Raw genomic sequence first — 27,640 nt, 5'->3', positions numbered from 1 at the left:
CAGCGCATGTTTAAACGCATGTACGTATATTTTTTTCTGCCCTTTCCAATCCAGTCACAAACCATTGCGAATTACAAAATCAAATTTAACGAATTTGTTTAGTATGCATCGGAATTTATAAGACATAAAAGAATGGAATAATATGTATGAGAAACAATGCAATATTTGTTTCGATAGCCTGTCATTGGAAAGATAAAAATAATTGTTCATATATCAATTGAAAATTTTAATGACATATGTATATAACACATATTCGATGAAAAATCAAATAGAGTTATTCCTTATAAAAATATGTATTGTAATTTTTCGATAAAAAATAACATAAAAAACTTACATAAATCACCCAATCCTTGGGCGCGTGCGCGTTCGTGCCGCACATGTAGAGCCGATTTCCATCTCCCATTGGTTGTATCACTCTTATATGGTTCCGGCAGTCGAAATGCTGGAGGAAAAAAAAGATAGAGAGAAGAAAATTAAATTCGGCGATACGACGTACGTTTTGACGACGAGAAGATAGTCGTCGAGAGTAGGGATGACAATAAGGCTTCAATATGTCGCTCTGTCTGTCTTGTCTGTCTCTCTCTTCGGACTTTTCGGGAAAGCGGAAAAAGCGAAAGAGCGCGTCGCGATTCCGTCGCGGTCGATCACGTCGAGCGCGTATTTCGCAACGAATCGGGAAATGAATTGGCTTTGTCGTCACGTAGGGAATATTTGCGTGGACCTTACACCTCAACGACGACGCATACACGATGCATACGAATGAAGCCGTGATAAGCGTACGCGCGTCTATGAGGCGGAACGCAATCGTGCCCGCGTTTTATCACCGTAACCGCGCGGTGCGGGATTTCGAAGTACGAATAAAAATGAACACAGATTAAACGTTTTACAGTTAGTAGGCATTTTTGATCGAGATACAGCGCAAATGCAATAGCTGTGATTTGAAAAAATAATAAATCGTAAATTTTTTATCGTTGTTACGATATTTATGCCGCAATAATATTTATCTCTGATTAGACGATGATAATGAAACTTTTGGGAATATTTGTATGTTAATTCGGAAAGTATAACGTGGCGCTAAAAGCCATTGCAATTTATTCGCGAGAAATGAGAGATGTGGTAATATCTTTTTGCAATAAAGATACGAGTTCTTTCTCAGATTCGCGAATGTCACCGCAATGTCTATTAAAGAGCTTGCGCCTTTCGTTTCGTCTTTGCGCGCCGTCAAAGAAACTAGTGCTTTTATTTCAACACGTCAGCTCTGCTTGCGATTCTTTCTCTCCTCGACATTATGTTCGATGTCTTTTTCTGTAATCACAATTCTTTCTCGTTTCCTGACGCGCTCGGGCCAGTTTTGCCCTCCCGCCCCTCCTCCTAGTACTGGAATTAAAATTCTTTTCAAAGGCAGAGCGCAAAGTGTGAAACCAAACCGCATGAAAAAAAAAAAAATTTACCTCCGATTTGCCTTTGGACACGCAATTTGCCACGTTGCTGGGTTCCAGATTCAGGGCATCTCTCTGCAACAAAGAAAAAAACATGAAATTAGATTGTGTGAATAGATCCATTTGCAAATTCAGTGTTAAAAAAAAAATATTCACATATATATATATATATGATATTTTCCGCGATATGCTTCGAATATTTCACATTAAGAGAGAATAACGTTTCGAGGAGTACGTCATAATTATACGTCTTTCGGGGAAAGTGTGCCTCCTCTTGGCAAGTGCCCACTTCGCACTGCAGGCCGCTCGACCTTACGAGAGGCGTCAGAAGTGCACACTTTACATTTTGCAAGCTCAAATATGTTGCGCCGCGGCAGCTCCTCGTAACGCAGTCAGAAAAGCGCTACAAATGCGCCAAAATAAGGTCAACATTCAGATTTTGGAGAAAAGGGTATTCACGCGAGGGAAAATAACGAAACTCCTGTCTTTGCTTTAAAATGCGCTCACGGTTATTTCACGTATTACATCCGGCACGATATTTCCTACGTCAATCGTATATGAATGCAACGCGACACTCTTGCGTTGAGGAGAGAAACATTTAGCGAAAATTAGTTTCGCAAACGTGAACGTTCCCACGCGCGTGGATCATGTTATTGATCGTCCGCCTCGTTCAGTGCACTTTGTGCGTATGTTGATAGATACGGTCCGGTATGTTTGTATAGTCAATCGTCCGAAACGCGTCGAACTTAACGATCGATCTCCTGCGGATGAGTCGCGTGTCGCATCCCCGCGGATGTCACTGCCAGAAACGACGTCGATCTCCGACATTGTCCTGGGTTGGAATGTAAGGGCGAGCCGAAACAGCGTTCTCTCCGACGTTGATCTACGACCAATAAATTATCGAAAGAATCGCGGCGCGTTCTCTCTCTCTCTTTCTCTCTCTCTCTCTCTTTGAACGAGCCGTATCGAGAGCAGATTAAAAAGAGGACGTTAAATCATAGCGATTCCCGCGTGGTACAAACGCATTATATCTGGCGCGTTTTCAAAGCACTAATTCGAGAAATACTCTCGCGCGTGCAATCGTTCTAGCGAATCGTACGAACGTATCGATCGATGTGTGTAGCATCGTTTGTAAATTTACATTCCAAAGCGAATGAACCTGGCATACTCCGCGCTAACCGGTAAACTCCCCCGCATTGCGGAGCAGATAAATATACAATATTGTTTCTACGTACGATTCTAACCCGAGGTCGGAAAGTCACATCCCGTGCACAATTTGTCGGATGGAGAATGTAGATTGGCGGGAATCCAGGGGACGCGATTGAAGTGGATACGACGAACGAGCATGATTTGCCTCGGCGCATACACGGTATAACTACACACGCCCGCAATATTCAGAACACGGGTCTGGAGTGGCCCCCATTATAAACATAATCCACTTACAAACAGTGTACCGTCTACTTTACGCAAGTAGCGCGCTCGCAACTGCGATCGGTAACTTCGGCTCGGAGTTTTCCACGAGTGCGTATTATATGAGACATAACAATAGCAGACTATTCGCTTGTCCCGTCTGACTCGCGCCTGCATTATTCTCTTTAATTTAGCGAGCTACTGATCTGACTATTCGACAATTACCTTGTCGTCTGTCTACGATTATTATTCGCCAAATAAGGCGCGATTGATCCGCCGAAATTCCATCCTAAGAAAATTGTTAAAATTTAAGAATCCATTCCCCCTTGTTGTCCGCGCAGACATTATTGATAATAATGTATAACTCGTTAAGCACCGCAGTGCATTAAGAGCTCGGTGTACACAGCCGGCAGCTTGGTGGTAATTAAAAGCGAAGCAATTCCCGGTATCTGCGCTTACCGTAAGCTCCGGCGCGAATCTTCTCGTTATACTAATCATTACAATCCGGCCGTGAACCCGGAACGGAGATAGGAGGTCGAAGACGGTGAGAAAATAGTGAAAAGGGGGTGGTGGATAGAGAATCTTTGCGGAAGAGATGAAAGCAAGGAGAGACAGAGAGAGCTTTTCTACGCGAATCGCGCCGCTAATACGCGTTCCTCCTACATACACAAATACACCGATATTCAAACGTGTAATATCGTTTGCGCAAAACTGACGACAGAGACTGTAAAAGATTATGATTTGGATTTTAAGCGCTTTTAATTAAGTACAATTAATATACTCGCTCACATATTACTCGCTCACGTTCGGCAACGCGTGTCGTTAGCAAAATCGTAAAACATGATCCGAGCTATTAATTCTTATCCGGAGTTTCGACTAGATTTTGATTAAATTAATCGGTGATTAATTCAATTAGATGGCCTACAGTAAAATTTCTAATTATATCATTCATACCTTCTCTAATCTAATCTTTTTGTCTCAAATAATAAAAAGTTAATAATTCTATCCACACACAAATACTATAGATATTATTCAAAAGTTAATTGTAATTAACTCGAAGCGGTTCTCAATTAAATAAGCATTCACCGAGAAATTGTTCGGAAGAAGGAAAAAAAACATGTGTATGTTTTTCCGGGAGTCGAAGCGGATAGGTGCAGCTGTCGGCATAATATTATCATCGCCAAGCCGCGATGCATCATTTTATTGCGTTGCCTACGATGCCATTAACTTTATAGTACTAGCGTGTCTCACAGCATGCAAACGCGACTTCCATTACCGGCGTGATACGCCGACTATTAAATAAAAGTATCTCCCACATTTTCTTTCCTCATATTTTCGTTTATTATCTTAATCGGAGTTTATAAAAGGGTATAAATTTTCATATTTCTTCGATCAGAAAATTCATAAATTAGACAAAGTTTTAAAAACAATGTTTCAAGCAGATACGCTATCTAAATCATCTCTGCGTTCCATTTTAGCACTCAATTCTTCATGCTCGTCGCGCAGATCAATGGAAAAACATGTGTTTCTTTCATTCAAAAACTTACGAGTCGCACGTTCTGATTTGCACGTCGTTACGAGTCGTGTATGTACAGTTGATAGTTTGAAACTTTTAGTATTCGGACCCCGAGTTGATTAAGTTCGTGATCATAGTGATGATGCCACAAGAGGAAATGTTCAAAAGTTGTCATTGCTCGCGCGCAAACTCGCTCCTTCCCGCCCGTCCTTTTTCTTTATTCCGCTCCGGGTTTAATCATCACGACTTGTGCGCATTGAAAATTCCTGTGTACGAGTGTATGCATTTCTGCAGCACGCCAAAAGCGGCTTGCGGATGATTAGTTTCCTCAAAACGAAGATACACTGTACCATTCACGTCTCAGTCTTTGTCGTTGTCGTCACTGATTTATACTTTTTCAGCTTGCTGCTTTCAGTGATAGTTCGGCTGAATGATCATGAATGTAGCATTGCAGATGTGCAAGCGGATTGCAATATAAAAATGACCTATTTCGAGATTTGATGTGAATCATTAAACTAATCTCTTAACTTACTTTAACGAAAAAAAGAGTGCGTTTTTCGCTCTATAATGTATGAAAACGTGTGATTCTAAGGAAACTGCTTTCGCTATTTTAAATAATAAAAGAAAACACACCCCCGGTACATACATATTTAGAAATACCCTCTTTCCAAGAGCAAATAGAAAAACATTGACGCGGATCAACGTTCTTGCGAACGTCAGCGTGGTCTGAGGAAGGACAAGATGGAGAAAGTGGAAGATCAGTGTGTATGCAAGGAAAAGGTATAATTTACCGTGCTAAAATATTAAAGGTAGAAGACTACTGTGGCGTCCCCCTAGGGTATCGACACCCCCTAACCTCGGGAACTCGGGAAACGTAACGATACCTGCGAGGATCCTTTAAAAATTCACGAATCGAGGCCACCGCGGCGCTTTTTATCTCATCAAATAGTAATGCCGGGCATTGGACCGTTAAGAGACGAGATCCCCTCAGACTCTCCTGATCACGTGCCGTGTATACCGTCGTAGTGCCGGAGAAAAAGAAGCTAATATCTCCTATTACATTTCCAAATCAAATAATAAAAAAGAAAAAAAAAGAAAAAAAGAATCTTTGTTTTTTTTATATAAAATTTTTTGTTTTATCTAATCTTTTTTCTCCATTTAACTAATATGTTTCATGGAAAGATGGTAAAAAAAAAAATTTCTACAATACAATCACAACTTGAGTGAAATATATCAAGAGTGAATACTCTCGTGATAAATTCATGAGAAAAATGACATACGATATACAAATAATATCAACCAAACACACTGTCTCTTTTATCGCCGACCGATGCCTACATCCTTGATTCGCAGTCATGTCAGGTGGTAACCTTTGTTACGCATAAAATTTTCGCGAACTGGCTTGACATTTCAGCAGGACGAAAAGTGCCTTTCGTTGTCGATCGGCACCGTAAGTCACTTTTTCCTAATGGAAGCCGTCACTCGGCACCTTCTCGCTCTCTCGCGGCCTCGCACGACTGGAGACGTGCGGCTGGGGGAAGAGGGAAGGAGTGAGAGAGCCTGGGATTCAATCTGCATTCAATATTGATTCCAATCCGATATCGTGGATTTCCATTTTTGTGATTTACTTCTTACGCCGGCAGCACTGGCTGGTACTATCTGTACTACGAAAGAGGGTGTTTTTCGAGGGTCAACCCCAATGCATACCGATGTCGCGTCGTTATCGATCAAATTTCTCGAACGATAAATAACCTCGTCTCGGTGATGATACTCTCTCCGTGATTCTCGCAATGCGCATCGACGGTTGAGCGATCGATTTTCAACAGAAAGCTTTTCGGTTATTCGTATCAATTACAATAAGTCAATGAACTAGAAGGAATTTCTTAACGATCAAAGTTCGAACGCGACGAGAAGTTGGCGGAAGACGTAACTTCCATCCGGAGATAAGAAATTATCGATTTGTGATTTTCATCGCAAACCTTGGCGTAACATAATTTGTTAAATCGTTCAGAAGATAGCACAGTAACATAGATATAATCCGCTCTTTTATATTTTATCATTTTAGTACCTATTTATATCGCTGCACCACAAACAATTTCTGCGAGACCTCATTTACAACCTCGCGAGTAACATCCTCATTAGCTTAAAAGAGCATTCATCGTGAGAGCCGAGTCCAACGCAAAAACTCCTTTGAGCAATTTAGAATCGTTCGCGCGGTTCTCGTCGTTGTGCCGTAGAGTATATTTGAACACCGAGGTATTCGCGTCCTTTTTTTTTTATTTTCTACAGGCGTTTTAATGGCAGTCTGGGACTAAGTATTTTACACGACGACGACGATGACGACGGCGGACGGTCTGTATGGCTATTTAAACACTTTCACCATAAATTCGCAAAAGAGGATACTCCAGTCTCGCTCGCACCGCGCAACGCCTTTTCTCTCTCCTGTTCGCACGATTGTTCTCCTGTTCTACCTCTTTTTATTGCTAACCATGTGCGCATATCATACCTTTTCTTGCGCGGCTCGTGATTTGCGCAACAAAAAGAAATGATACGAATAAGTACACAAGGAATAGCAAGAGAAACAAAGCGATTAACATGGCAATTAAAAGCGATTAATTTCTAATATTTCATGATGAATAAAATACGATGAAAAAGTTGCGTTCAAATATACACAGGGAGATCGATGAAACGAGATTTTATTGATATAATTTTTATTTAATTCACTAAAATAAATTTCCGAAACATATCATACAAACAAATAAATTTTTAAGAAAAAATCCAATGATTAAACAAGAATAGATGGATTCTAAATAACAGAAAAAACGTAGATTGAACTTTGTGGGACAGTGGTAGTCGCGAAAATGGGCGACGAAGATCGAAAAGGAAATACTGTTGACAATTACTTTGTCGGGTAATAGGGCAGTTTCCTAGTCCGCAATTAACCAGCGTCGTCGAGGCGACACCATCTAGAGCGAGTTTGCTACTGAGCTCTCTTCGTCGAGAATCCCCTGTTTACAATTTCGATGTTCACTCGTCGACTAAAGAAGAAATTTTTCACCTCAGACGTAGACTATAAACAGAAACTTCCGGCATGTTTAATTCACGGAACGGAGTTACTCTAATTCCTTCATTTGTCTCGTTTCAGATCATGCGATCTTTGTCTCTGTGTAAAGATTTTTCTCGCAATTTTGGCAAATGTATCGATAAAAGATAGATGTATAAAAAAGAAATCGCAGACTTAAGGAACTATACGCTTTTGTGGTTTCTGTCTTTTTTTAATATACCAAAAATAGGCATTAGAAATAAAAGAGCCAATCGCACTCTAATGTATTGAACACGAAAAAACGCGAATTATTTGCGAAAGTTTCTCGCAACTTATATCTGATGAAAGGGTATTACAGAGAAGGAAGCTCCACCGCTGTGGCCCGAGGGCAAATTCATTTCTGTTACGCGCGAAGTCGGTGGTGTTGCAAGGCGGGTTGCAAGAAGAAAAATAGAAAAAGAAGAATCAAGAAAATAGGAAATGTGTATACGACGACGAGTTGGAAAATCGAGAAACAAGAGGTTCGAGTAAAGTTTGAAAATTTTTCATTTCATGCTCGCCATTGTCCTTCATTTCCACGAAGTAAGAGTGTACTTCCGCTTGATTACAGGAGAAACTGATTTATAAAGGGTTTGCGAGGCTCTCTCCGAGGAAACTGCGACGATTCGGTAACCCGTTTGCGAGTTTGCGAGCGAATAATATAACGACGGAGGGACATGTTGCACGCCTTGCAAGAAAGCCTTGTAATTAATTTCTCGTCGAAGCGATGCGAGAGCTTGGAAGACGATACTCGATAGTCGCGCGCTTAACACCACTTTCAATATAGCCTGTAAATATACCGGCGCATAATGCAATTTACCGGCTTGTCGATAATGTTACGATGTGTATACGCGCGCGCGCTATTTATATACTTTACAGGCACTGTTCGCGTACGTGATAATCGGGCTTTAGATGGCCCTAAAAGGTATGAAATATGACGCAATTCTCGCGTGTCTAGAGAGCATATAAAAATAATATAGGAATAATAAAAATACCGCGCAGAGAAAGAAAAAGAAAGAAAAATATATTTATATTAAATAAAATTGAAGATTCTCTCCAGGCATTTACGAGAATGTCACGAATAAAATTTTCTGTCTTGTCCCATATGCTGTCGTCGGTTTGTAATATTGGAAATTTCATTTTACAAATATCTTGCCCCACAGTTTTTTAATATCGTATTCGTATCATGACGTATCCGTATCGTGATAAGAAAAAAAGAGACTTTTACTTGTTTTTTATACTTTTAAACTTCACAAAGGCATTATCGATAATGTTATGCTCAAGACCTTGCGGACTTTAACAACTACATATTTGTTACAAGATGAAAAAAACTTATCATACTGAAATTTCGCTAGTCTTATATCGAATTCATTGTCGCAATAAATTCACCCGTGTCGTGGAAAATGCTAGTCCGTCCCTTGTTGAGAGAATGGATAAGAAAAGGCAGACGCGCGCGATAAGGGGAGTATTGAGGGAGTAGAAATTTTCCCTGTAAAAGACGAGGCTGAAAGTTACATGATACTGTGGCCCGGTGCTAAATGTATATTTAATATTATCATTCTAGGAAATAACGCAGGAGTGGCCGTTTATTTCAGATGTCGGTGGAATTGTTTGTTACCTTACGTGGGCCTTTCGCGCCCTTATATCCATCATATATTTACGTGTACGTGTGTGCGCATCGAAATGTCAAATGTCCCTTCGTCTCCACGCTCCCGGGTTTTTTCGATAGGAATCGTGCCGTATCTCGTCCGCGATTTTACAGTCGTATAAATCCAGCGGAAAATTTCTTAATACTTCAATGACGTGGAGTAAACGTAAAACCGCTCGACGTCCTGGACCAAACTGCCGAACGATTTTTAGTGCAACAGCTCTATAAATATTGAATATCGTTGCGTGTATATAGACGAAATCGTCGTAGGAACATCGGACGTCGAATCCCCGCTCCGTCTCAGATTGGACGTTGCTTTATTGGACGTAGCGATAGTTTATAGATTCCGATTTTCTCGACGAGATCCGCGCGCGTTTGGGTTTCGCTTCTTTTACCGTTCTTATTCGCGCGCCTTCCTCTCGCTTTCGCCTTCCATTCTATCGCTTCCTGCTCCCCGGCTGCCGCATGCTTTATTCACGGCGCGGCCGAGCTCGTCTCGGCTTGAGCATCCAACGTCGGAATTCGTTACGCCATCAACGATAGACGACTTCTTTTACGCGCACGCCGGCTCGATCGCTCGTCCTACTCCGGGATCGATCGCACGATTTCGTTTTATCGTATAACGCCGCTTTGCCGCGAGAAAGATTTGCCGCTGCTCTTCTCCTCCTTCGTATCGCGCAAACCCGAGTGCCTTGGCGAAGATGTAACGCGCAAAAAAATAGCCAAGTTGGAGCGAGTCTGATATTATCGTTCGATGCACGTTCTCGAAGACGATGATAAAGATCCTAAGATTGCACGAGCGCGTGTCCAAGTAAAATTACTTAGTTTCTCGGTTATAATTCGAAATCGCTGAGCAATCGGTGTTGCTGTACTTGTTTTTATCGAATATTACAATTTACTCGATTTAAAAAAGTTATTCTTTCATAATTGTTTTGCTCTAAAAAAATATTCATGCAATAATTAATATTTTTTTTTTATTTTCCAAATTTGTGTATCTGGATCATAGTCGAATAATCATCGGGTGCTTGATATTTTTCTATCACAAAATCTATAATACTAAACATTGATTGAATCCAATCCCAAATAAATTCAAAATAATAAATTTTATTTTTAGAAAACACGCTAACTATATCGATCCGTTTTGCTTGTTGCTTTTAAAATGCGTCAGGGGAAAGAACGTGCAACTCCCGTTTCGCGTGTATTCTTTGGCCATCACGCAGCAGCCGTCTCTTTGTAGGATACGCGGAGCTTAAAACCTCCCGGCCGTCTATTCTAGCCACGTACTATAACTCGCCTGGAACGCGTGCGGTCCCTCAGGGCGAACGCACGAACTCGTTTCTTCCCCTTATGAAATTGTAACGGAGGCAGGATTAGCATGGAACATTGTCTCCATGGCGAAGGGTAGACTTCACGTTGTAGCGAGATGCTATCGAAATTGACCCGACCGTCCAAACGTACCCGAATTTCCATTCTCACTTTCCTTCCCAAAAATACGTCATTTTAAATGTACATCTTTAATCTTGAGGAATGTGACTGTTGTGTCCGTATGTTTCTTATTCGTATATATCTATCTTCGAGTTATCGTCAAAATGGAAATTTATCAGCCAGAAATGAATAAAAATTTTCCGTTATCCTATTGTTTTCAAAATTTCCCAATCTTTATTCTACGATATATACATGTGTAATAAAAAACAAAAGTATAAACAAGAAACTAGAAAAATTTTCTAAAAAATCCAATCAATTTTCAATGGTACCAGAACTAATCATTACGACTATTGAAAAATTTTATATAAAAGTAGTAGTTATTTAAAATATTAATTATATAATCGCCACATTATCTTCCGTTCAAGATCTAAATAATCACTTGAACGTATTTTTCATTTTTATCACTTGGCTATGTTACCCGACTTACGGTATATATAACTAAGCTTTCCAGTCGATCCGGTCTCATTCGATATTGTATCCCTCCTCGCATCCACAACGATCCTTCCTACAGCCAGACGATCATCATGCATATATGTAAAATGCAAAATTGTATCATCCCACGTGTGGTATTCTTTCTTGCATCTCCTTCACATCTCGCGTCCACATATCTCGCTTTCCAGTTTACCCTACATCAGCATCCCCGGCAGCTCGAAATGCTCTAGGGACTTAGAGAGGGAACAAAAGAAGGGGAGAACGATTTCTGCGGCCTCGCGTTAACGTTTTACGGCCACATATCCGACTATGAGGAAAATCGAAATTCCATGCTCGTTCATTCTCAATGAAATCGAATTCTGCGGTGATGGTAACACAGCGATCTCGTAATGCGATTGTAATCGTAACTGAAGCATCCCGTTCGCATCCCGAAATAACGAAATCAGATAGCGAATGAAATTTGCTGAAAATAACACACTGACTCGTAATAATCAACCGCACGTGATTGTTTAACGTAATCGCACGAAGCAAGTTGTCTATTGTTGGTGAAACCAGCAGCTATTAAAATTATTTCATGTTGTTTTGCCAAACTTTGCAGCGGAAACGCTATCCTTGGCACATTTTCGAACAAGTTGTGCGCGCGGAAACCCAGCATGCGGAAGCTAAGTTACGTTCGTGCAAACTTTATATCACCGATGTGCGGTGAACTCGCCTAGAACGGTCCCCGTCCGTGCCGAATATAACTCGCGCGTGTACATCAATTCGCTCTGTGTACCTATTTAATGATCACGTGTAGCCTGCAGGCAAAGAGTAACTATCCACCGTACTTCGACGTTTTCGCGTCTCCGGTTTCTCTGTGTGACCGCGTTGTCGTCCACGTTAAAATTAGTTTCAGCGCCGTCACAATCGTCGCATCTGGCATAAAAGCCGAACGAGAAACGACGGGGTGACAGAACGAGGGCGAGCCCCGTTTCCTCTCCTCTGTTCGGGGCAGTTTTTCGTTCTCGCGACAGGTGGTGAACCCAACGATACGAATATAATTGCATTTTCGAATCGACGTTTCTCCCTATAGTGCAGCATCGGTTGGCCGTTTTTTATCGCCTACCGATTTGTACGAGAAATAATTTCTTTTTTCGTTAAATCTTTTTCCACGGAAATATAAACAGACATAATAATTTAATAAAAAAATTAATGCATTAAGAAAAGAGAGAGAGAGAGAGAGAGAGAGAGAAAATTGTACATACATACGATTATTTTTTTTTGCCATTATTATCTGTTTTAAGAAGAAATGTACTTGCCGTATAAAAGTACTCGAAATTAGAACGGTTTCTCTCTCGGAATAAAACGCTGTGTGTATATATTCGTTCTTGGATGTTTCGTTATATCATTCGAGCATTCTTCACCTCTTTCGCGAGAAAAGTCTATAGATAACGGTCTATTTTCTCAAACAGTAGAAACCGACTGCAAAATCGTGCCGCGCGATAACGCGTAGAAACTCCGAAGCTACTGTCGAAGTACTAGATACGAACTCTACTTGCCGGAAGCTGTAGGTCGAGAGCGGAGGTCGAGGCAGGTGGAAGAGCTCGTTGGGAAGAGCTGGGCGATTTTCCAATCGGGGCCGCGGGGCGTTGTCAGAACGTTCGTTGTTCTCTCGGAAAGGAACAAATCGACGAACAACGCCGACAATTGGATTTCATTCCGCTCGAAGTCGGTCGAACGAGACTACTGGTCTGTAGGTAGCCACCACCAGGTGGATGCGACTCCGGCGCACCTTGTCGCAACCGGAGAGGGTTAAAAAGCAATTTTCCTTCTCCGTTCAAGCTGAACGAGCGTCTACTGGCAACCGACTATCGTTCCTGATGTAGAAGGACATCAGGAAGGCGAGATAGCAATTTTGATTCAATTTCCGATTCACCGAGCACGTCGCGCCTTTACCAAAACTCTCTCCAAAAAATGTGTATTTGTGCGCGCAAAAAAAATGTTAAATATCACGATTCGAATGGAAATGTCAAGTTACGGATCATCGAAATTTGAGATGAATGATAAAAGACGCAAAAACATTTTATAATACAACTCGATAGCTTCGTAATCAAAAACCATCCGCGATTGTTTGTATCTCGGCTCGAATGCCACTCGGACGAGAATGCATATACGCGGATGCACTTTGCGAGTTTTTAAATGGAACGCATCACATGCATTTAAGCCGGACGAGGGAGCGCGTGGAAAAATCATCGTGCGACTCGTTCATCCACAATGGATCGCTTAGCCAATAGATACACGTCAGCTGTTCCAATGACGTCGGTGTCGTTTCGCTCGACTATGCATGATTGACACTTTTATGGGGACGAGCTTTCCAAGTTACGACCTGGACCTGGTTTCATCGCCCCCTAAAACGGTAGCCAAACATCACGTGACGTATTTGATGCTAATCAATACGAAAATAGTCGTAAAGAAAAAGAGCGTTGTTACAGTGAATTAAGTCCTTTCTGAGGTTTATTGGCAAATGAATATGAGAAATCTTACAATCCCAAGATAATACAAGTATCATTAAAGTTTCTTAAAATTCCAAGATGTAATTATACTAAATTATAATATTATCTCTACATTTCGCCCAACGTTTTAAAAAATATATTTAATATATTAAAAATAAACGTGTATATTATATCACATGTTATATAATTAAAAGTTACAAACTTTATTAAAAATTTTTCACAGTATTTCTAAAAGCCATATGATATTAAAATACATCAAGATCCACGTTTTCACTTTTAAAACTCAATGCGATTGTTTAATTTCGCCTATTAAATATTGAATTCAAAATTAACTTAGAATGACGCACGCCACCATGTTTAATACTAAACGTGCCAAAATGCAGATTTCAACAAAATAGCATAAGAGCCTGAAACTCACCTCGCAGTTGGAATGACTGATGTTGCTCAGATTTAGCCTGAAGATCTTGTCCCTGAAAGCAGAAGAGGAAAGTTTCGTGTTAGCGTAACGGCCGAATTAAGCGTGGTCGCGAGATAGACGAAAGGGTCGAGGGGTAAATTTTCATTCCCAACGTCTGCGAGATGCATTACTCTCCGTGACTCGACCCTACCTTATCTCGCCGCCGTTATATATGGTTGTGTAGCGCCGCGGCACTTTGCTTACGGCTTTCCTGCCACAGCGAACGCTCACAAACGGCACGGAATTTCTATGAGGGTAGAAAAGGAGAGACCGGAGGCTAAAATGCGATGTGAGTTGAACTCGCTCTCTGACCGAGTTTCGCGTTGTCTTTTCTTTGTTCGACGGTGATCCGAAGTCACGTCGTTTTCATATTGTCGTTCGCTTTTATTAGAATCTTATTTCTTGAGAGACCGTCTATTCGCGTTTGAGATTTACGGAGGATTATAATATCAAAGTTGAGATAATCGAAATAAACTATATAGATCGTGCAATGCTTTCCAAAAGTTTTTCTATTAAAGTTAATATAAGTACGCGAATAATAATTATTTCACATAAATTATTCGTGCAGTATTAATATGCAGCAAATTTTGAATTATATATTTCATACGTTTTGCTTAATGTATCAGATACTCGCTATCAGTTTGAAAACTGCGAAACAGTCCTATGTGTGAAAATACACAAGATTTTCATATAAATTTCCCCACGATCACCGCGCAGGCAATCTGAGATGCCGCGCGTTCGATCATACGTGAAAGGTATACGCGCCGCTGAGCGCCGCCGATCGTAAATCGAATTTACCCAGTTTTCAAATGTTTCGCAACATTAACGCCGGCGCGCCGCATAACTTTATCCCAATAGCCATTCATCATCGCCTTTCAATAGAAATACGCAGTCAGACGGAATGCGCGCGCGAAACGCGCTAAAAAAAGAAAGAGAAAGAACGAGGAAAAGGAAGACCTATCCCTCAGCGGCTCTCCTCTTTTTCATTCATTCTGTGCATTGCGCCGTGAAAAAGTAAATACCAACGTAGAAAAACAAATCCGTACTTTGGAATCTACCCGCGTCGAACTTTCGTCTCGGTGAACTTTTAGAGGGTTCGGCAGGTGGAAAGGAAATGTGAAGAAGGGGAGAAGGGGGAGAAGCGCGAAACGACGAAGATCGTCTACGTGCTGGCACGTCGCTCATGCTATCGAAAGAAAAAATTCGTAGAAAAGTAATTTGTAGGGGAAACCTGGCGTAAAAGGTGGGGTTGGGCTGCAAAGTCATCGCTCAGCCGCATTGAAATTCGATTGGTAAAGCGTGCGTAATCAAACTGAAAAATCACTTTGCCATTGAAAATCGCAGAAAAAAAATTTCATTAAGATGTCATTGACACGATTCCGTGACAAATTTTTTTTTTTTTCTTCTTCTTCTTCTTCTTAAATAAAAAAAAGTGTTACTCGCGAAAATCGGGAAAGAATTTGGTTCAATTTAACATTTTAACATCGCCTAAGGAGCTTCCGCGGGAAAGTTTAATTAAAATCTGTGGAGCAGTTTGCGCAGGTCGTACTGCAATTTCTTAAACTGAAGACGGCTGCGTATCGCGGAGGGGAAAATTTCAACAAATTTTATTGCTAATTCGCAAATAAGAACGAAAATTTAATTAAAGATCGATAGCGCGTTTGCAAAAGTCAGAGTAACGAGTATGGTCGCGCATATATCGCCCATGCGTTCAAAATGGATCGCAGCTTGAAATAACACTATAATACATACATACACCGCGCTTTTCTATTTAGTATATACACGTATGTAGAACTCTATATTGGAGCGCGCGTAATACGGACACTTTCACCGCGCGCGAAAAGGAGCCTGACGAATGCCGGGCGAAATCCGAAAAGCATCGTTGTCTGAATTTGTGGCTGAGCGTGACGGACAGCTCTGACCCGGGATACATTATCCAACGCGTCGAGATCTACTCTCCCTTCTTCACATCCGTCCTCCTTCGGAGATTCCGGTCTGGGGAAATACATGACAAGGGCCGGGAAAGTGGCGTTTGCAACAGCGCTATTTATCCCAACGCCTTCGGCAAAGAGATGTACATTCGTGGCAAGATGGGTTTAACATAATAGAAGGATTTTAATAATTCCCGGTATAAATCAGCGAGCACACACATACATGACAGAATATCGTTACGTCGGCATTTCAATAAACCGCAATGCAGCCCCGGACGTTATAAGACATTACTTTTCATAAAATAAATAGTGGAAAGTATGGAGTGACATAAAAGCGCGGATAAAATGCACGGATTTAGCACGATTTATAATCTAATTCCTCGATACAATTTCAACGGACTATGCCCGACGAGTAATCCACCGCTAAATCGATATACGACATACGAAGTGCTAACATCGACGAAAACGTCCGGAAGAGAAAGCTCAATTGCCACGGTTGGTTCTACAACGCCACAAGCCCGTGGCACCGTTTTCACCTAGCAAGCGTTCGCGACCGTAACTCACTTCTCTACGTTATCACACGTGTTTCTGCCGGTTGTTTCAACGCGCGTTAACGGAGGTGAAATCTCTCGCCGTAGCGTTTCCAGCAACGGTTACCGAGGACAATTAGGAGGAAAACCGATCGGCGACTGGATGCGACGTGTTAATCCCGTCGCAGTCGCTTTTTCGACCGGATTGTCGCGCGAGCACAATAGAAGCCTGGCGAGGAAAAGGACGAGGCACCGAACGAGATGAAAATATGATCGACGAATTTTTATCCCTTTTCGCTAGACGCACGGCAGACGAGTCGACGGATATAAGCGAGCTGTATTTTTTTAGTGTATAGCTTGCCCCTGCGCCGCCGGGTCTCCGGCTTGATAATTGGAAGCGTTCAATTAGCGTGCCTTAATTGCAGAGCGAACCGCAACGCGGGTACCGATTCTCAAACTACAATTAATGGCTATCACCTTTCTAATTAACGAGGAACGATGTTCGCGCGTGTATCGATCGTCGTGCGCGATAACAGAGGAAAAAAAAAGGAACTCGTGAAGAACGAGTACGGAAAGGATACAAGAAAAGAATCGCGATTTAGCACGAGATCACGCGAGACAATCTATATGCAAAAAAATCGAAACCCATAAAATCATTTAAAAATGACGTTTTGCGAGATTGTGAAGCTTAATCGGTTCTTACCATTCGAGATGTCGAAATGATTTCCTTTTACGAAATTCTTATCGGAATTCTATTCGATATTGTAGTTTTGTGAATAGATACGCGTGTATATATGTATATAACACGGAGCAAAACGATGCCAGTACATGGAACCAAGCCAGGAAACAGGAAACGTTAAAGTCGAAGTAGCCGCTTTCCTTGGGAAATGCAATTTATTGTAACTTTTCTTTTTGTCGTCCCATATGGTGAGCTCATCTCGTCGTAGAAACGTAAGAAAGAAAGAGAGAGAGAGAGAGAGAGAGAGAGAGAGAGAGAGAGAGAGAAAAGGATGAAAAGGTCGAGTTATCTCAAAAGCGGAAACTTTTATGCGCTTGTCATTTTTTACTTCCGTTGTGCAAAGTGATTTATATCTTATTTAATTTTTTTCTACTGTATTCAAATTACATTATTACCAATTTATCTTTTATCAATAGTAAAAAAAATTATATATTTTGGCGTATATATATGAAAATTATGGTTATTTATTAAGAAATATTATACATAGTATCTGTTCAAAGAAAATAAAAAGATATAACTACTATCGCTTGTATATATTGTAAATTATACTGTTAAGAATTTATCAAATCGCTCCGAAGCAACAAAGTCAATTGAATCTGGTCTCGTTGACGAAAGCCTACTTGTACGAATCAGAAATTGTGAGAGAACCTCGTAAGACGATCCGTCTCATCTCACAAAGGGATTAAACAAACGTTATTCCTCGTCTGCCTCGGGATTTCTCTGTATCCGCAAGCATTGGAGAACCATCCCCACTCCATTACCGGGGCTTCGTAGCATTTTGCTGGCATTTACCAAATTAAGAGAGGGAGGGAGGGAGGGATACGCACAAAAGAGAACGGAGAAGCTAGGAGGGCTAGGAACGTTAGCGGATGGTCCGCCAAGGGTGGCGGCGAGCAGGAGCGAGGCTGGAACCGAATCAAGAAATAATACTCCGCCTGGTAATGATGCGACGTCTCCCTCCCGCAATCTGTACCGACTCCAGGGAACAGCCGGCCCTTTAGCCTTTGCTCTCCCGCCGAGTCACCATCGAAGAAATAATAACCCGATATACTCGTACGAACGCAACGAAGAGCAGCCCCGATCGATTTAACGGGTTATTACGGCTACCTAGGGAACGGCAAGAAACTCTCTTCGTGCAACTTTTAATTACGGCTAAGTTCCATGAGAGAACTGAATAGAAGGAGAATTGGAGGAAATATTGAGAAATAGAGAGAGTTTGGCACAGTATATATATATATATATATAAAACAATCATAGAGCATTCGTAAATAAGAACTTTGATAGCAACGCCATTAATTTAAAACCAAGTATTTTCATTACCGTTTACGATACGTATATTAAATTGTGCGCTTTCGCTTACAATGCTTAAAATGTTTCAAGGATGAAATAGCAAATTCATTAATTTTGATCTCTGTTGACATGACGTTTTTCTCATTTCGTCGACAACCATAATTGCCGAGATCGTCAGTTTCGATTTATATTATATGTTTGCTCTCCTTGCCGTTTTCCTGCGTAACTCAAAGATCTCGAGTAAATTGCCTTTCTGTTAAGTGAAACATTTAGAGCGAGAAAATTCTGATCATCTTCTGTAAAATGAAACAAACGAATAAATAAGATAAAATAAATAAAAAATGTGCATATAATTTTTGCGAGTTAAAATAGTCGATGGTATATCGAATTAAAACATTTTAAATAACGTTTTCAATCTGCTTTCTTTGCAAAAAAATGATATCGACGCGCCGTTTCATATCGCCTATTCAATGATAATTATTATCCCGAAAAAGCCAATATCATATGTAACGAGTAATCCGTCAAAGTTCGGATTATATCCGATTATCCGGCGACATCGGAAAATTCGATCAAATAGCACGATCCCGCGCTTCATCACATACATTGTAAAATTTTAATCACAGCAATCGTAAAAATCCGCAGTGTAGCACGTACACAATACATACACAATCGCGCGACGCTGACGTAATACATCTGTCCTCAGGCTTTGACGAGGGAACGTGGCAACTTTTCCCGGGGATTTTCATGGCGTGACATTTTATTACGCAACTGAAAAAAAGTTCTACTTACATAGCTCCGACGTATAGGGCGTCTCTCTTACTGTCCAGATAGAGCGTCCTGTAGTACAGCATGCCGCAGCTGAATTCCCGCACGTGTTCTGAAAGCAAAAGTAAACAAGGGGATTAAACGCGACGTCGTGGCACGGCGAAATTCATTTTCCGCGGCGCGGAAACGCGGCGAAGCCGCCGCGTCGCGGCCATGCCGCGCGCTCGCTTCCCGGGATCGTTAGATTTTCATTATGACTTTTATAATAACGCTCGGATAGTAAGGGGCGCCAACTCCCCTCTCCCCCTCCCCCTCCTCCTCCTCCTCCTGTCGACCCCGCGCCGGGGTAATCCGGCTAAAGTCAACTCTGACTTATCTCTACCGTAAACTCGTCGAAATTACACAGCACGTAATGCGCGCTCGACATTTTCGTTCCATCGGCCGCGGCGCGGATTCCGGATGAAATCCGCGCCGCGGAAACATCAAAGATCAACGCGTGAATTGATATTAGCGACCTAACGAATCAAGCCGCGGGAAGAATTTTTACTATTGTCTCTGATGTAAATGTGAATTTATGATTCGGGACAAATACTCGAACGATAACATAAGCATTTATTTTTTTACAATTCTCGCAAAATTTTATTAGAAAATTTGAGATTATATTACATATGTATATTTTTGTCCACTTATCATTTTTCAAAGAAAGAAAAGACATATTGCGATAGCTACCCCGGTATTTAAGGGTATTGAGTCAAATCGATTATCATTTGCACGTCGAGAGTTAGACTGCATAAAATTCACGGACCAGCCGCTGGAACGTCAACGAGAAAGTACGGTCGCTGCGGTAGTAGCTCTTGCCATCCTCACTCCTCTTCTTCTCCTTTTATCTCATCGACACTGATCTGCTTAACATATGAAAGAAAGCCGCCCCTTTCTAAATATACTCGTTCCACTCTGAACTAACAGAGCGCGAACAATACTATATTTTATACGGTATCAAGAGGGGCTCTGACGTCGAATGAAAGGGGTTCCTATTCTAGAACAGAGCTACTCTTCCTCCGCATCTATCCCTTATTTCGCCCTTCTTTCCTCTCGCTTCTTCTCTGGCGTGTCTCTTTTCCACGCACGCTAACCAACGGTTTTCTCTCTCTCTCTCTCCGCCGCGAGAGCGGGGGATGCAAAAACGCGATCTCGTTTTATCTCTCATGGCGAAACGACCCACATTACGCCGTGCTCCCTCTAATGTCGGACTTATTCAAAACCAATGTGAGCCATAGCTCGTTAGATCGGCCCAGATAAACCACGCATCTAGACTGTGTGTCTCGAGAGATTTCAAAATTTATATTCACTCGCAAACACACGCGCGATCCCATCCACGTTTCTCTCCTTTTTCCATTGATTCTGCCTGAATGCGCTCGCAACTCGTTCGCCTCGAAACGTGTTTCAAGATCACGAGAATTATTTTGATCTTATAGTCGTAATAAAATTGTATCGCCCATGTAAGACGACACAGCCGCACCTGCCGCTCGTTGTATCTGAGTTAATATAACTGTTGCGACTCGTGTCGTTTGCGCGGGCGCTTCTATTTTTGACCCGCGATAAAACTGGCCGTGCCGCGGCGTAGCAATTGTTAATGAAATAAACGTCGTCAGGCGACGTAGATTCTATTTATACAGACAGAGAGCGAGGCTCGAGAGCCCCTTTGGTGCGCACGTTATTTATGTCATACGGCGAATACACTCCGCGTTGTAGTAATAATTTGTCTCATGTACTCACTTTTGTATGTTCATTCAGCAAAATCGCTTTGTAAGATCTACGTATCTAATGCTATCTGTCAACGGGGGGTGTAAGTAATATATATATGTACAAATATAACGAAGTATATATTTTGTTAACACACGACGTGACAATACAATTAAAACTTTTTACGGTTTTTTAATTTCCGTTTCATAATTATACGATAATTGTTACATTGTTTCCGACTGCATTGCATGCCAATATTTGCTTAATTAATTGTACGATACGCGCATAATATAAATAATTAATCGTTCAATATTGATGCGTTGGAGAAACATATGGCGCCACCGCGCTGGGTTCTCTGACAAATATTTACCTTCGTGTAATTTACCGCCATTAAAAGACGTCCATGCCATGTATGTATATTCGAGTGCGCACAAACACATCTACTTATCGTAAATTACTTGTAACGCACTCCCATAAGAACGCGCTCCAAACTTGGAGGGACGATACAATCGCTAATCGACATTGTTAACGGTGCGTGATAATGCCCTAACGACCCTAGTTGCGGAAACCATTCATTTGGATTCGATGATTCCGAGCACAACGGCTTAATACCTTTACAGTATTTCTTAATTAAACGCCCGCCGAGAGAGTATTAGCGATATCTAGAATCGTTACGAATCTTGCGGCCGTTATATCTCATAAAAAAAAAGAGAAGGGCTGCAAAAACGGAGGGTCGTGGAAGCGTAGAAACCATCGTCGTCACAAATATATATCGGCGCATAAACGTATAAATTGTACTTTATTTTGTTGATTCGAGAACCTAATGGTTATCCGGGTTATTATTTATAATTATACGGGCAATATTATATATATACATACATACATATATATTTGTAGGAAATGCGCTCGCGCGCATGTGGTTGCCTTCCGAAAATAAAAGTCGTTAATTAATAATTTGTTTATCAAAATAAATAAGATGGTATAAATTATTTTGAGAATTTAAGGATATAAATATTGTTTTAGATTCTTCTGTTAATCCCGTACATTTGAAATAGAGCTCATTTTTTGAGTCAAACGATCGTTAATATCGTATTTAAATCCCACGGATTTTAGAATCTCAATATGTAACGAGAGACGATTTCGCTCTTCAAATCTCCTCTCTCTGTGTACGTTCACGTCATGCTCCAATTCTTGCGTGCACGTTTTTGCATCTAAATGCATTTCCGCAAAAGCTTTTAATCGCCGTTTGCAGAGCAACCGATTTTGGTTTGAGCAATAAATATATAATCCGATTTTCTGAAAAACTTATTTGATATATCCTACAATGTTATTTTATCTCATCCATGGGCTTTAATTTTCTGCCAAGATATGATCAGAGAACAAATTCTATTAAATTTAATCAATTCTTTTCACATGTAAAATAAAATGGTTGTAATTATAATTTGGCATAAAACTGAAAGAAAACTTAATAATATTTCCGAAAAAACTTAATAATATTTTCGAAAATTTGTCTTTGACACTTTTTGCCAATCCAACATGTATAATTCATTTTCTTTTATCTAAAATTCGCTGCGTTCGGTGGGAACAAAAACTCGCATAAAGAAATGCGCTACATCGATAGTTGTATGTAGATGAAGCAGGCAATATAAAAGAGCGAGATTATTAATCGTGAAATAATATCGCATTAAATTGAATCGCCACGAAAAGGTGAACGAGAACGATGAGAATCAACGTAGTCGATGAGGAATTTTTAGGAAATTTATTGCTCTTACCGTGATGGCGTTTTAGAGATCGCGATCGAATCGATTTAAAATCGACTTTAGTCGAAAACCCAGCTTCGTGTTGGCACAATAAAACCGACCCATACCCGCGGATTATGCGATCGCGATGATATAAAATCGATAAGACAATGTTTTCTAGGACGATATCGTAAGATCGGTGGTTATTTTTGAAGAATTTGCGCCGCATACACACACACGTACAGAGATTTGAATTTCCATGCACGATTTCCGATGATAACGAGGTTGAATATGAAGTCGACACAATCATTTTTCATGTTCGCAACTGATCTTTATGGCAGATTTATGCAGAGCATCTTATTGGCAATCGAACGAATCTTGCGGCACGTGCAGAACGAATATTTGCGGTCTTTCTCTCTCTTTGTCGCGCGAATGCAAATGCGACATCATAAAGAGAGCCACGGTTGCAATTGAATAAAGTTAGGCCGGCCGGTGTACGGGGCCCCAACTCAGCCCGCACAATGGCAGATTAGGCGCGCGAGCATTTTTTACATTCGTCTGGCTTCGTTCCAGCTGACACTGGCATATGGCCGCCAAAGATTACGAGGGTACCACCGCCGCCGCTCTGCCGCCGCGACCGTGTCCAATTTCCAACGTTATTATTATTTTAATCCCTTGAGCCCGAGGCAAGGTGCCATGCCGTACTCGCGGCGGAAAGCGAAAATATTCTCCATCGCGGTAATTTCAATTGCAAAAGCACTCTTTTTAACTTTTCACAATCCATCTCGCTATGCGTACTGACTTTGAAAAATGAGATACGTTCCGCATGCAGTGCGTAACGGCGCAAGCGATCAAATGGATTTCACGATTAATGTGCAAAAAAATGTATTGTGTCAAGAACTCTTCTATTTGAGATCAACAAATTATCCAACAGTAAGACCACCATCGTGTGATATTCTCGCAATTCACATAAATCGTCATAAATCAAAACGTGTTATTTTTAACAAATATCTTTTTCGAATTATATAGAAGATATTTTTGTGCTGCGCAAAATATTATATTCACTTTTTGATCGCGTACGCAAACTAAATCGAACCTGTTTGTAATCGAAGGTGCAGATGATCCAGAACGAAATTCAGGACAAGGTAATACGATACAGGCGAGGAGAGAGAAAAGGGGAGGGGGATCGAATGTCTCTGGGGTCTCGATTCTCTATCGCTCCTCGGTCAAGGTACGATCATCGCGTGGGATAGAACCTGCTGACGCGTTTCGAGGACCTTTTATCCGGTGTGTGAAACGCGTCTTCTATCCTTGGTGTCTGTCAGGAGTTGGTTGAGTCGTGAGAAGGTATGGGGAGGGGTCAAGCGTATGTATGCGCACATACTCGACTACCTCGGTCGCGGCTCTTGACAGAATTGACATGTTTGAAACTCGTCTACCCCCGCTTGCGGATTCGCTGGACCTCGACACGACAATACACTCTTCTCGAAACCGAAAGTCCCGGCGCGAACGCCGTTGGGCATTGTGCAAACTTTCTATGGAGTATCGATCATAGCACGCGGCCAATACTTGCCGTTAATCGAATTCGACACGGAAACAGTGACGGATTTAGAGCTCGGGAACTTTAAATGGAATGACGTTTAAAGGGAACATCATGGCAGGCGAAACGGCCCTTTCGATCGGCATTCTCTGCAATATCGCCGACAAGTATTAAGAGTATCGAGGGTGCTGGGCTCCATTTTTCGAAGCACGCGTAGGAATCACAAGCCGCTTTGGCGTAACTATGACGACGATCGGAACGTTACGATTTCGTTTCACCCTCGCGATACCGAGTTCCGATCGAAGGTTGCCAGGTGCGTGCGAGTCCCTATTTTACCTCGGTTATAGATTCGACTGGTGCGGGAGAGAAGAGGGTGCGGGGATTAAATGTGGGAGGAGAGACGGAGGTAGTCAACCGGAGAAACAGTTCTCAGAACGGTTACCGCCGCCGTATCGCAAATGCAGGGGCGAGGGTTTCACGGCGTCGGTCTTGATAATAACCCGCCGCTCTTTCCGACCCGTTTGTCTAATAAACCGACAAACATGAATGAACGACTCGTGGAGAAGGTATTGGAAGGGAATCGTTTGCAACCGCGGAATCATAGGGAGAGAATGTCTGGGGGGGAAAGAAGCAGCGTTGCGGAACGTAATTGCGGAAAAGCGCGGTAATGTGAAAATTCGAGACAGAATAACGAAGGTTGAAATAGAAATATCAGCCGATCTAAGCGGAAGAGGAGCGAGGAGAACGGTTTCGTTGACAAAGTAAGTGTAACATAGGTATGACGAGGCAGAAGAGCGTGAGAGAAAAAAGAAGGGGAACAAAAAGAGAGTCAAAAAGAACGACGTAAGAGAGGGTGAAAGCGGAGATGAAATGGGGCAAAGCGTGGCTGGTGCGCGGCGCACCGCCACGTCACGCCCTTCTCATTAATCAACCCTCTTCCCAAGACACTTCTGTCTCTATTTCTCTCCTTTTCTATCCGTCTATTATCCTGTACGCTCTCACTGTCACACTTACACGATCCTTTACTTCGCGGAATTTGATTATCGCATATTTTAATCTAGATAATAGGCTTAAGCTTAAAAAAGCGTTTAGGATAATGGCTGTCATTTTGATCGGTCGATATACGCACATTTATCAATTTAAAATTATTTTCGAACATGCCTTTGCTAGTTTTTCACGTACGAGTTAAATATTGATGAAAATGTTGAAAATTCATCAATGAAAATACAAAATTTGACGGTTACAACGAGATAAAATAACTAAATTTCGTATACAATTCTATTAGCATTAGACAGTTCAATTTAGTTAAAGGCTCATTAGGTTAATGCATCGCCACCATATAGTTGTACCAGATTTGAATCAGGCTTACTGCGTGGGTCACGTATCAGAAGCACGAAGTGGAAACATCATTCTGACCTCCCTTCCATCGCCCTTCCATCATTCTTAGTTGGTATGAACATGAGCTCCTTGATAGTTTCTCACAGTAAACTATGAACTTGCTTAATTGGTAGCACGATATCCTCTTGCTATAATTGATCAAGTTGCACGGAGTCATAACGTGTTACTGAGAAAATCATTTCGAAAAAGAGATCAGATATCTAATACGCGGCTATTTTAATGAAGAAGTTAAAGACCCAATCATCTTTTTATGTTAAATACGAAAGATCGAGTACATATATCCTATTTTCAATCAATATCGGAAGACGTGTCATATTTTTTATATATAATAAATTAAAATTGAGAAATAATTCACAAAAGAGGTCAATGTATAAAACTGCACGTTCCACCACGAAATTTAAATATCATGTTTAAATATGCCATTGGAAATTGCTTGCAATAGCGAGGTAAAATACGATTAAAAATATTCTAACTCATCGGAGGAAAATATTGCAAAATATTTGCAGCGACGTTTGTTACAAGTAATATCAAAGTCAAGTTGCACAAAATGTTTGGCATTCGTAATGCCGGCATAGCGACAAATATAGCGGTACAAAATAGAGATCGGTCGAAAAGCGAATTACAGCGCGACCGCCGCCGCACGGGTTGACAGCTCTCAGTTCGATACTGCAACAGTCACAGTCGAACCTCGATAATAATAAGCGTCTCGATTGGTCCATTGCGTTAATGCTCGATTCGATTGTTTATTCGGGCATTTTCACGCACGAGAACTCCTCTGCATTTGACATATCGTATCGACGTTACCGATGCGATATAATAGAAGAGAAGCGTATATAGTTTACATCGATTTTTACTTAACATTAATTATACGAAAGAAAAAAAGAAAAGAGAGAGAGAGAGAGAGACAGAAGAAAAGATTATCTATTCCGTATTAATTCTGTAAAGACAATTTATTTCATATTCTTATGCAAAAAGATTATCGAAAAGAGATTATCCGCGATCGATTATGCCCGGTCACTCAAAGTGACTTCCAAGTCTATCGTCCGCGATAAAGTCTCATAAACAGCGTGCTGAACGCATATTAAAATATTCTCGTCGACAAGCGTATCGGCGTTAGAGACGGCGGCAGCGGTGCGGATAAAGAGCGAAGCGGGCGGTGGAAAAAAAGAGAAGGAGAGAGAGAGAGAGGGAGAAAAAAAAAGAAAACGCGGAGAATTTTTTCGCTGCTTTGCTCCGCGGCCGGACCCCGTACGGTTCGGCGCGGAACGAAAGAAGGGAATGAAAGAAGATGAATAAAGCCTGAAATAAATTGCGTTATCTTTTCGTTCCACGCGTACGGCTACCGTCACTACACTCAGCGCAACGTGCAGTACCACCGCCCCCCCTCCCTTCCAACGTCGACTCCCCTAATACCTTTTCCTTTTCTGCGCGCGCGAGGAAAGGGACGCAGTCATTTTTAGAGGGCTCTTCAGGGCTTTTCTATGGCGCATTCTCGACTTAGACTTGGACGGTATATAAAAGAATCCGCTTGAGAGAATATATATATATATATATATATATGCGTGTATGTATGTATATATGTATCTTTCCGCGACTAGTCCTCGAGGATTCTCCTTTCTTATTGACTCCTCCCGCTTGGCAACTCTTCTTTCGCCTGCGAATCCGCAATTCATTCCACTCCCGGATTTCCCTTCTTTTGCACTAGTCTCGTATATGCTCGGGGATCAAAATCTTTCATCGTTATTACTAAATCTCTTAAGGAGCGTGAGATCGAAGTATGAATCTCATTCAGATTTAGGCGTGTAACTCTCGCAAGCTAATATTATTTCAAAATAAAAGCTTCTCTCTCTCTCTCTCTTCGCTTCCATGAACTAAAATTGCGGTTTAATATTTCGAAGTAAAATTCAAGCGGGACAGAAATGTCACATTTTATCGCACACAATCATTTACGCAATATCCTCTATCGATGTCTCATAAATTCATAATAAATTCTTCACGTAAGTT

At 41.3% G+C, this 27,640-nt stretch overlaps 1 protein-coding gene across 5 annotated transcripts in view; it reads right to left on the bottom strand.

The window, feature by feature from the left end:
* Positions 1-27,640, bottom strand: part of LOC126852868 (semaphorin-2A) — a 332,693-nt gene that overhangs the window by 13,821 nt on the left and 291,232 nt on the right. For all 5 annotated transcript variants that reach the window (XM_050598166.1, XM_050598149.1, XM_050598159.1 and 2 more), the window contains 4 exons: positions 19,241-19,328; positions 13,923-13,974; positions 1,452-1,514; positions 335-442 (listed from right to left, as the gene is read on the bottom strand). In XM_050598166.1, the coding sequence (XP_050454123.1) occupies positions 335-442; positions 1,452-1,514; positions 13,923-13,974; positions 19,241-19,328 (311 nt within the window). The remainder of the gene's footprint in view (positions 1-334; positions 443-1,451; positions 1,515-13,922; positions 13,975-19,240; positions 19,329-27,640) is intronic.

Source organism: Cataglyphis hispanica, chromosome 1 (genome assembly GCF_021464435.1).
Source record: "Cataglyphis hispanica isolate Lineage 1 chromosome 1, ULB_Chis1_1.0, whole genome shotgun sequence".
NCBI classification, from domain to species: Eukaryota; Metazoa; Arthropoda; class Insecta; order Hymenoptera; family Formicidae; genus Cataglyphis; species Cataglyphis hispanica.
Note: the sequence above shows the minus strand (reverse complement) of the source record. Positions and strands in the feature narration are given on the sequence as shown.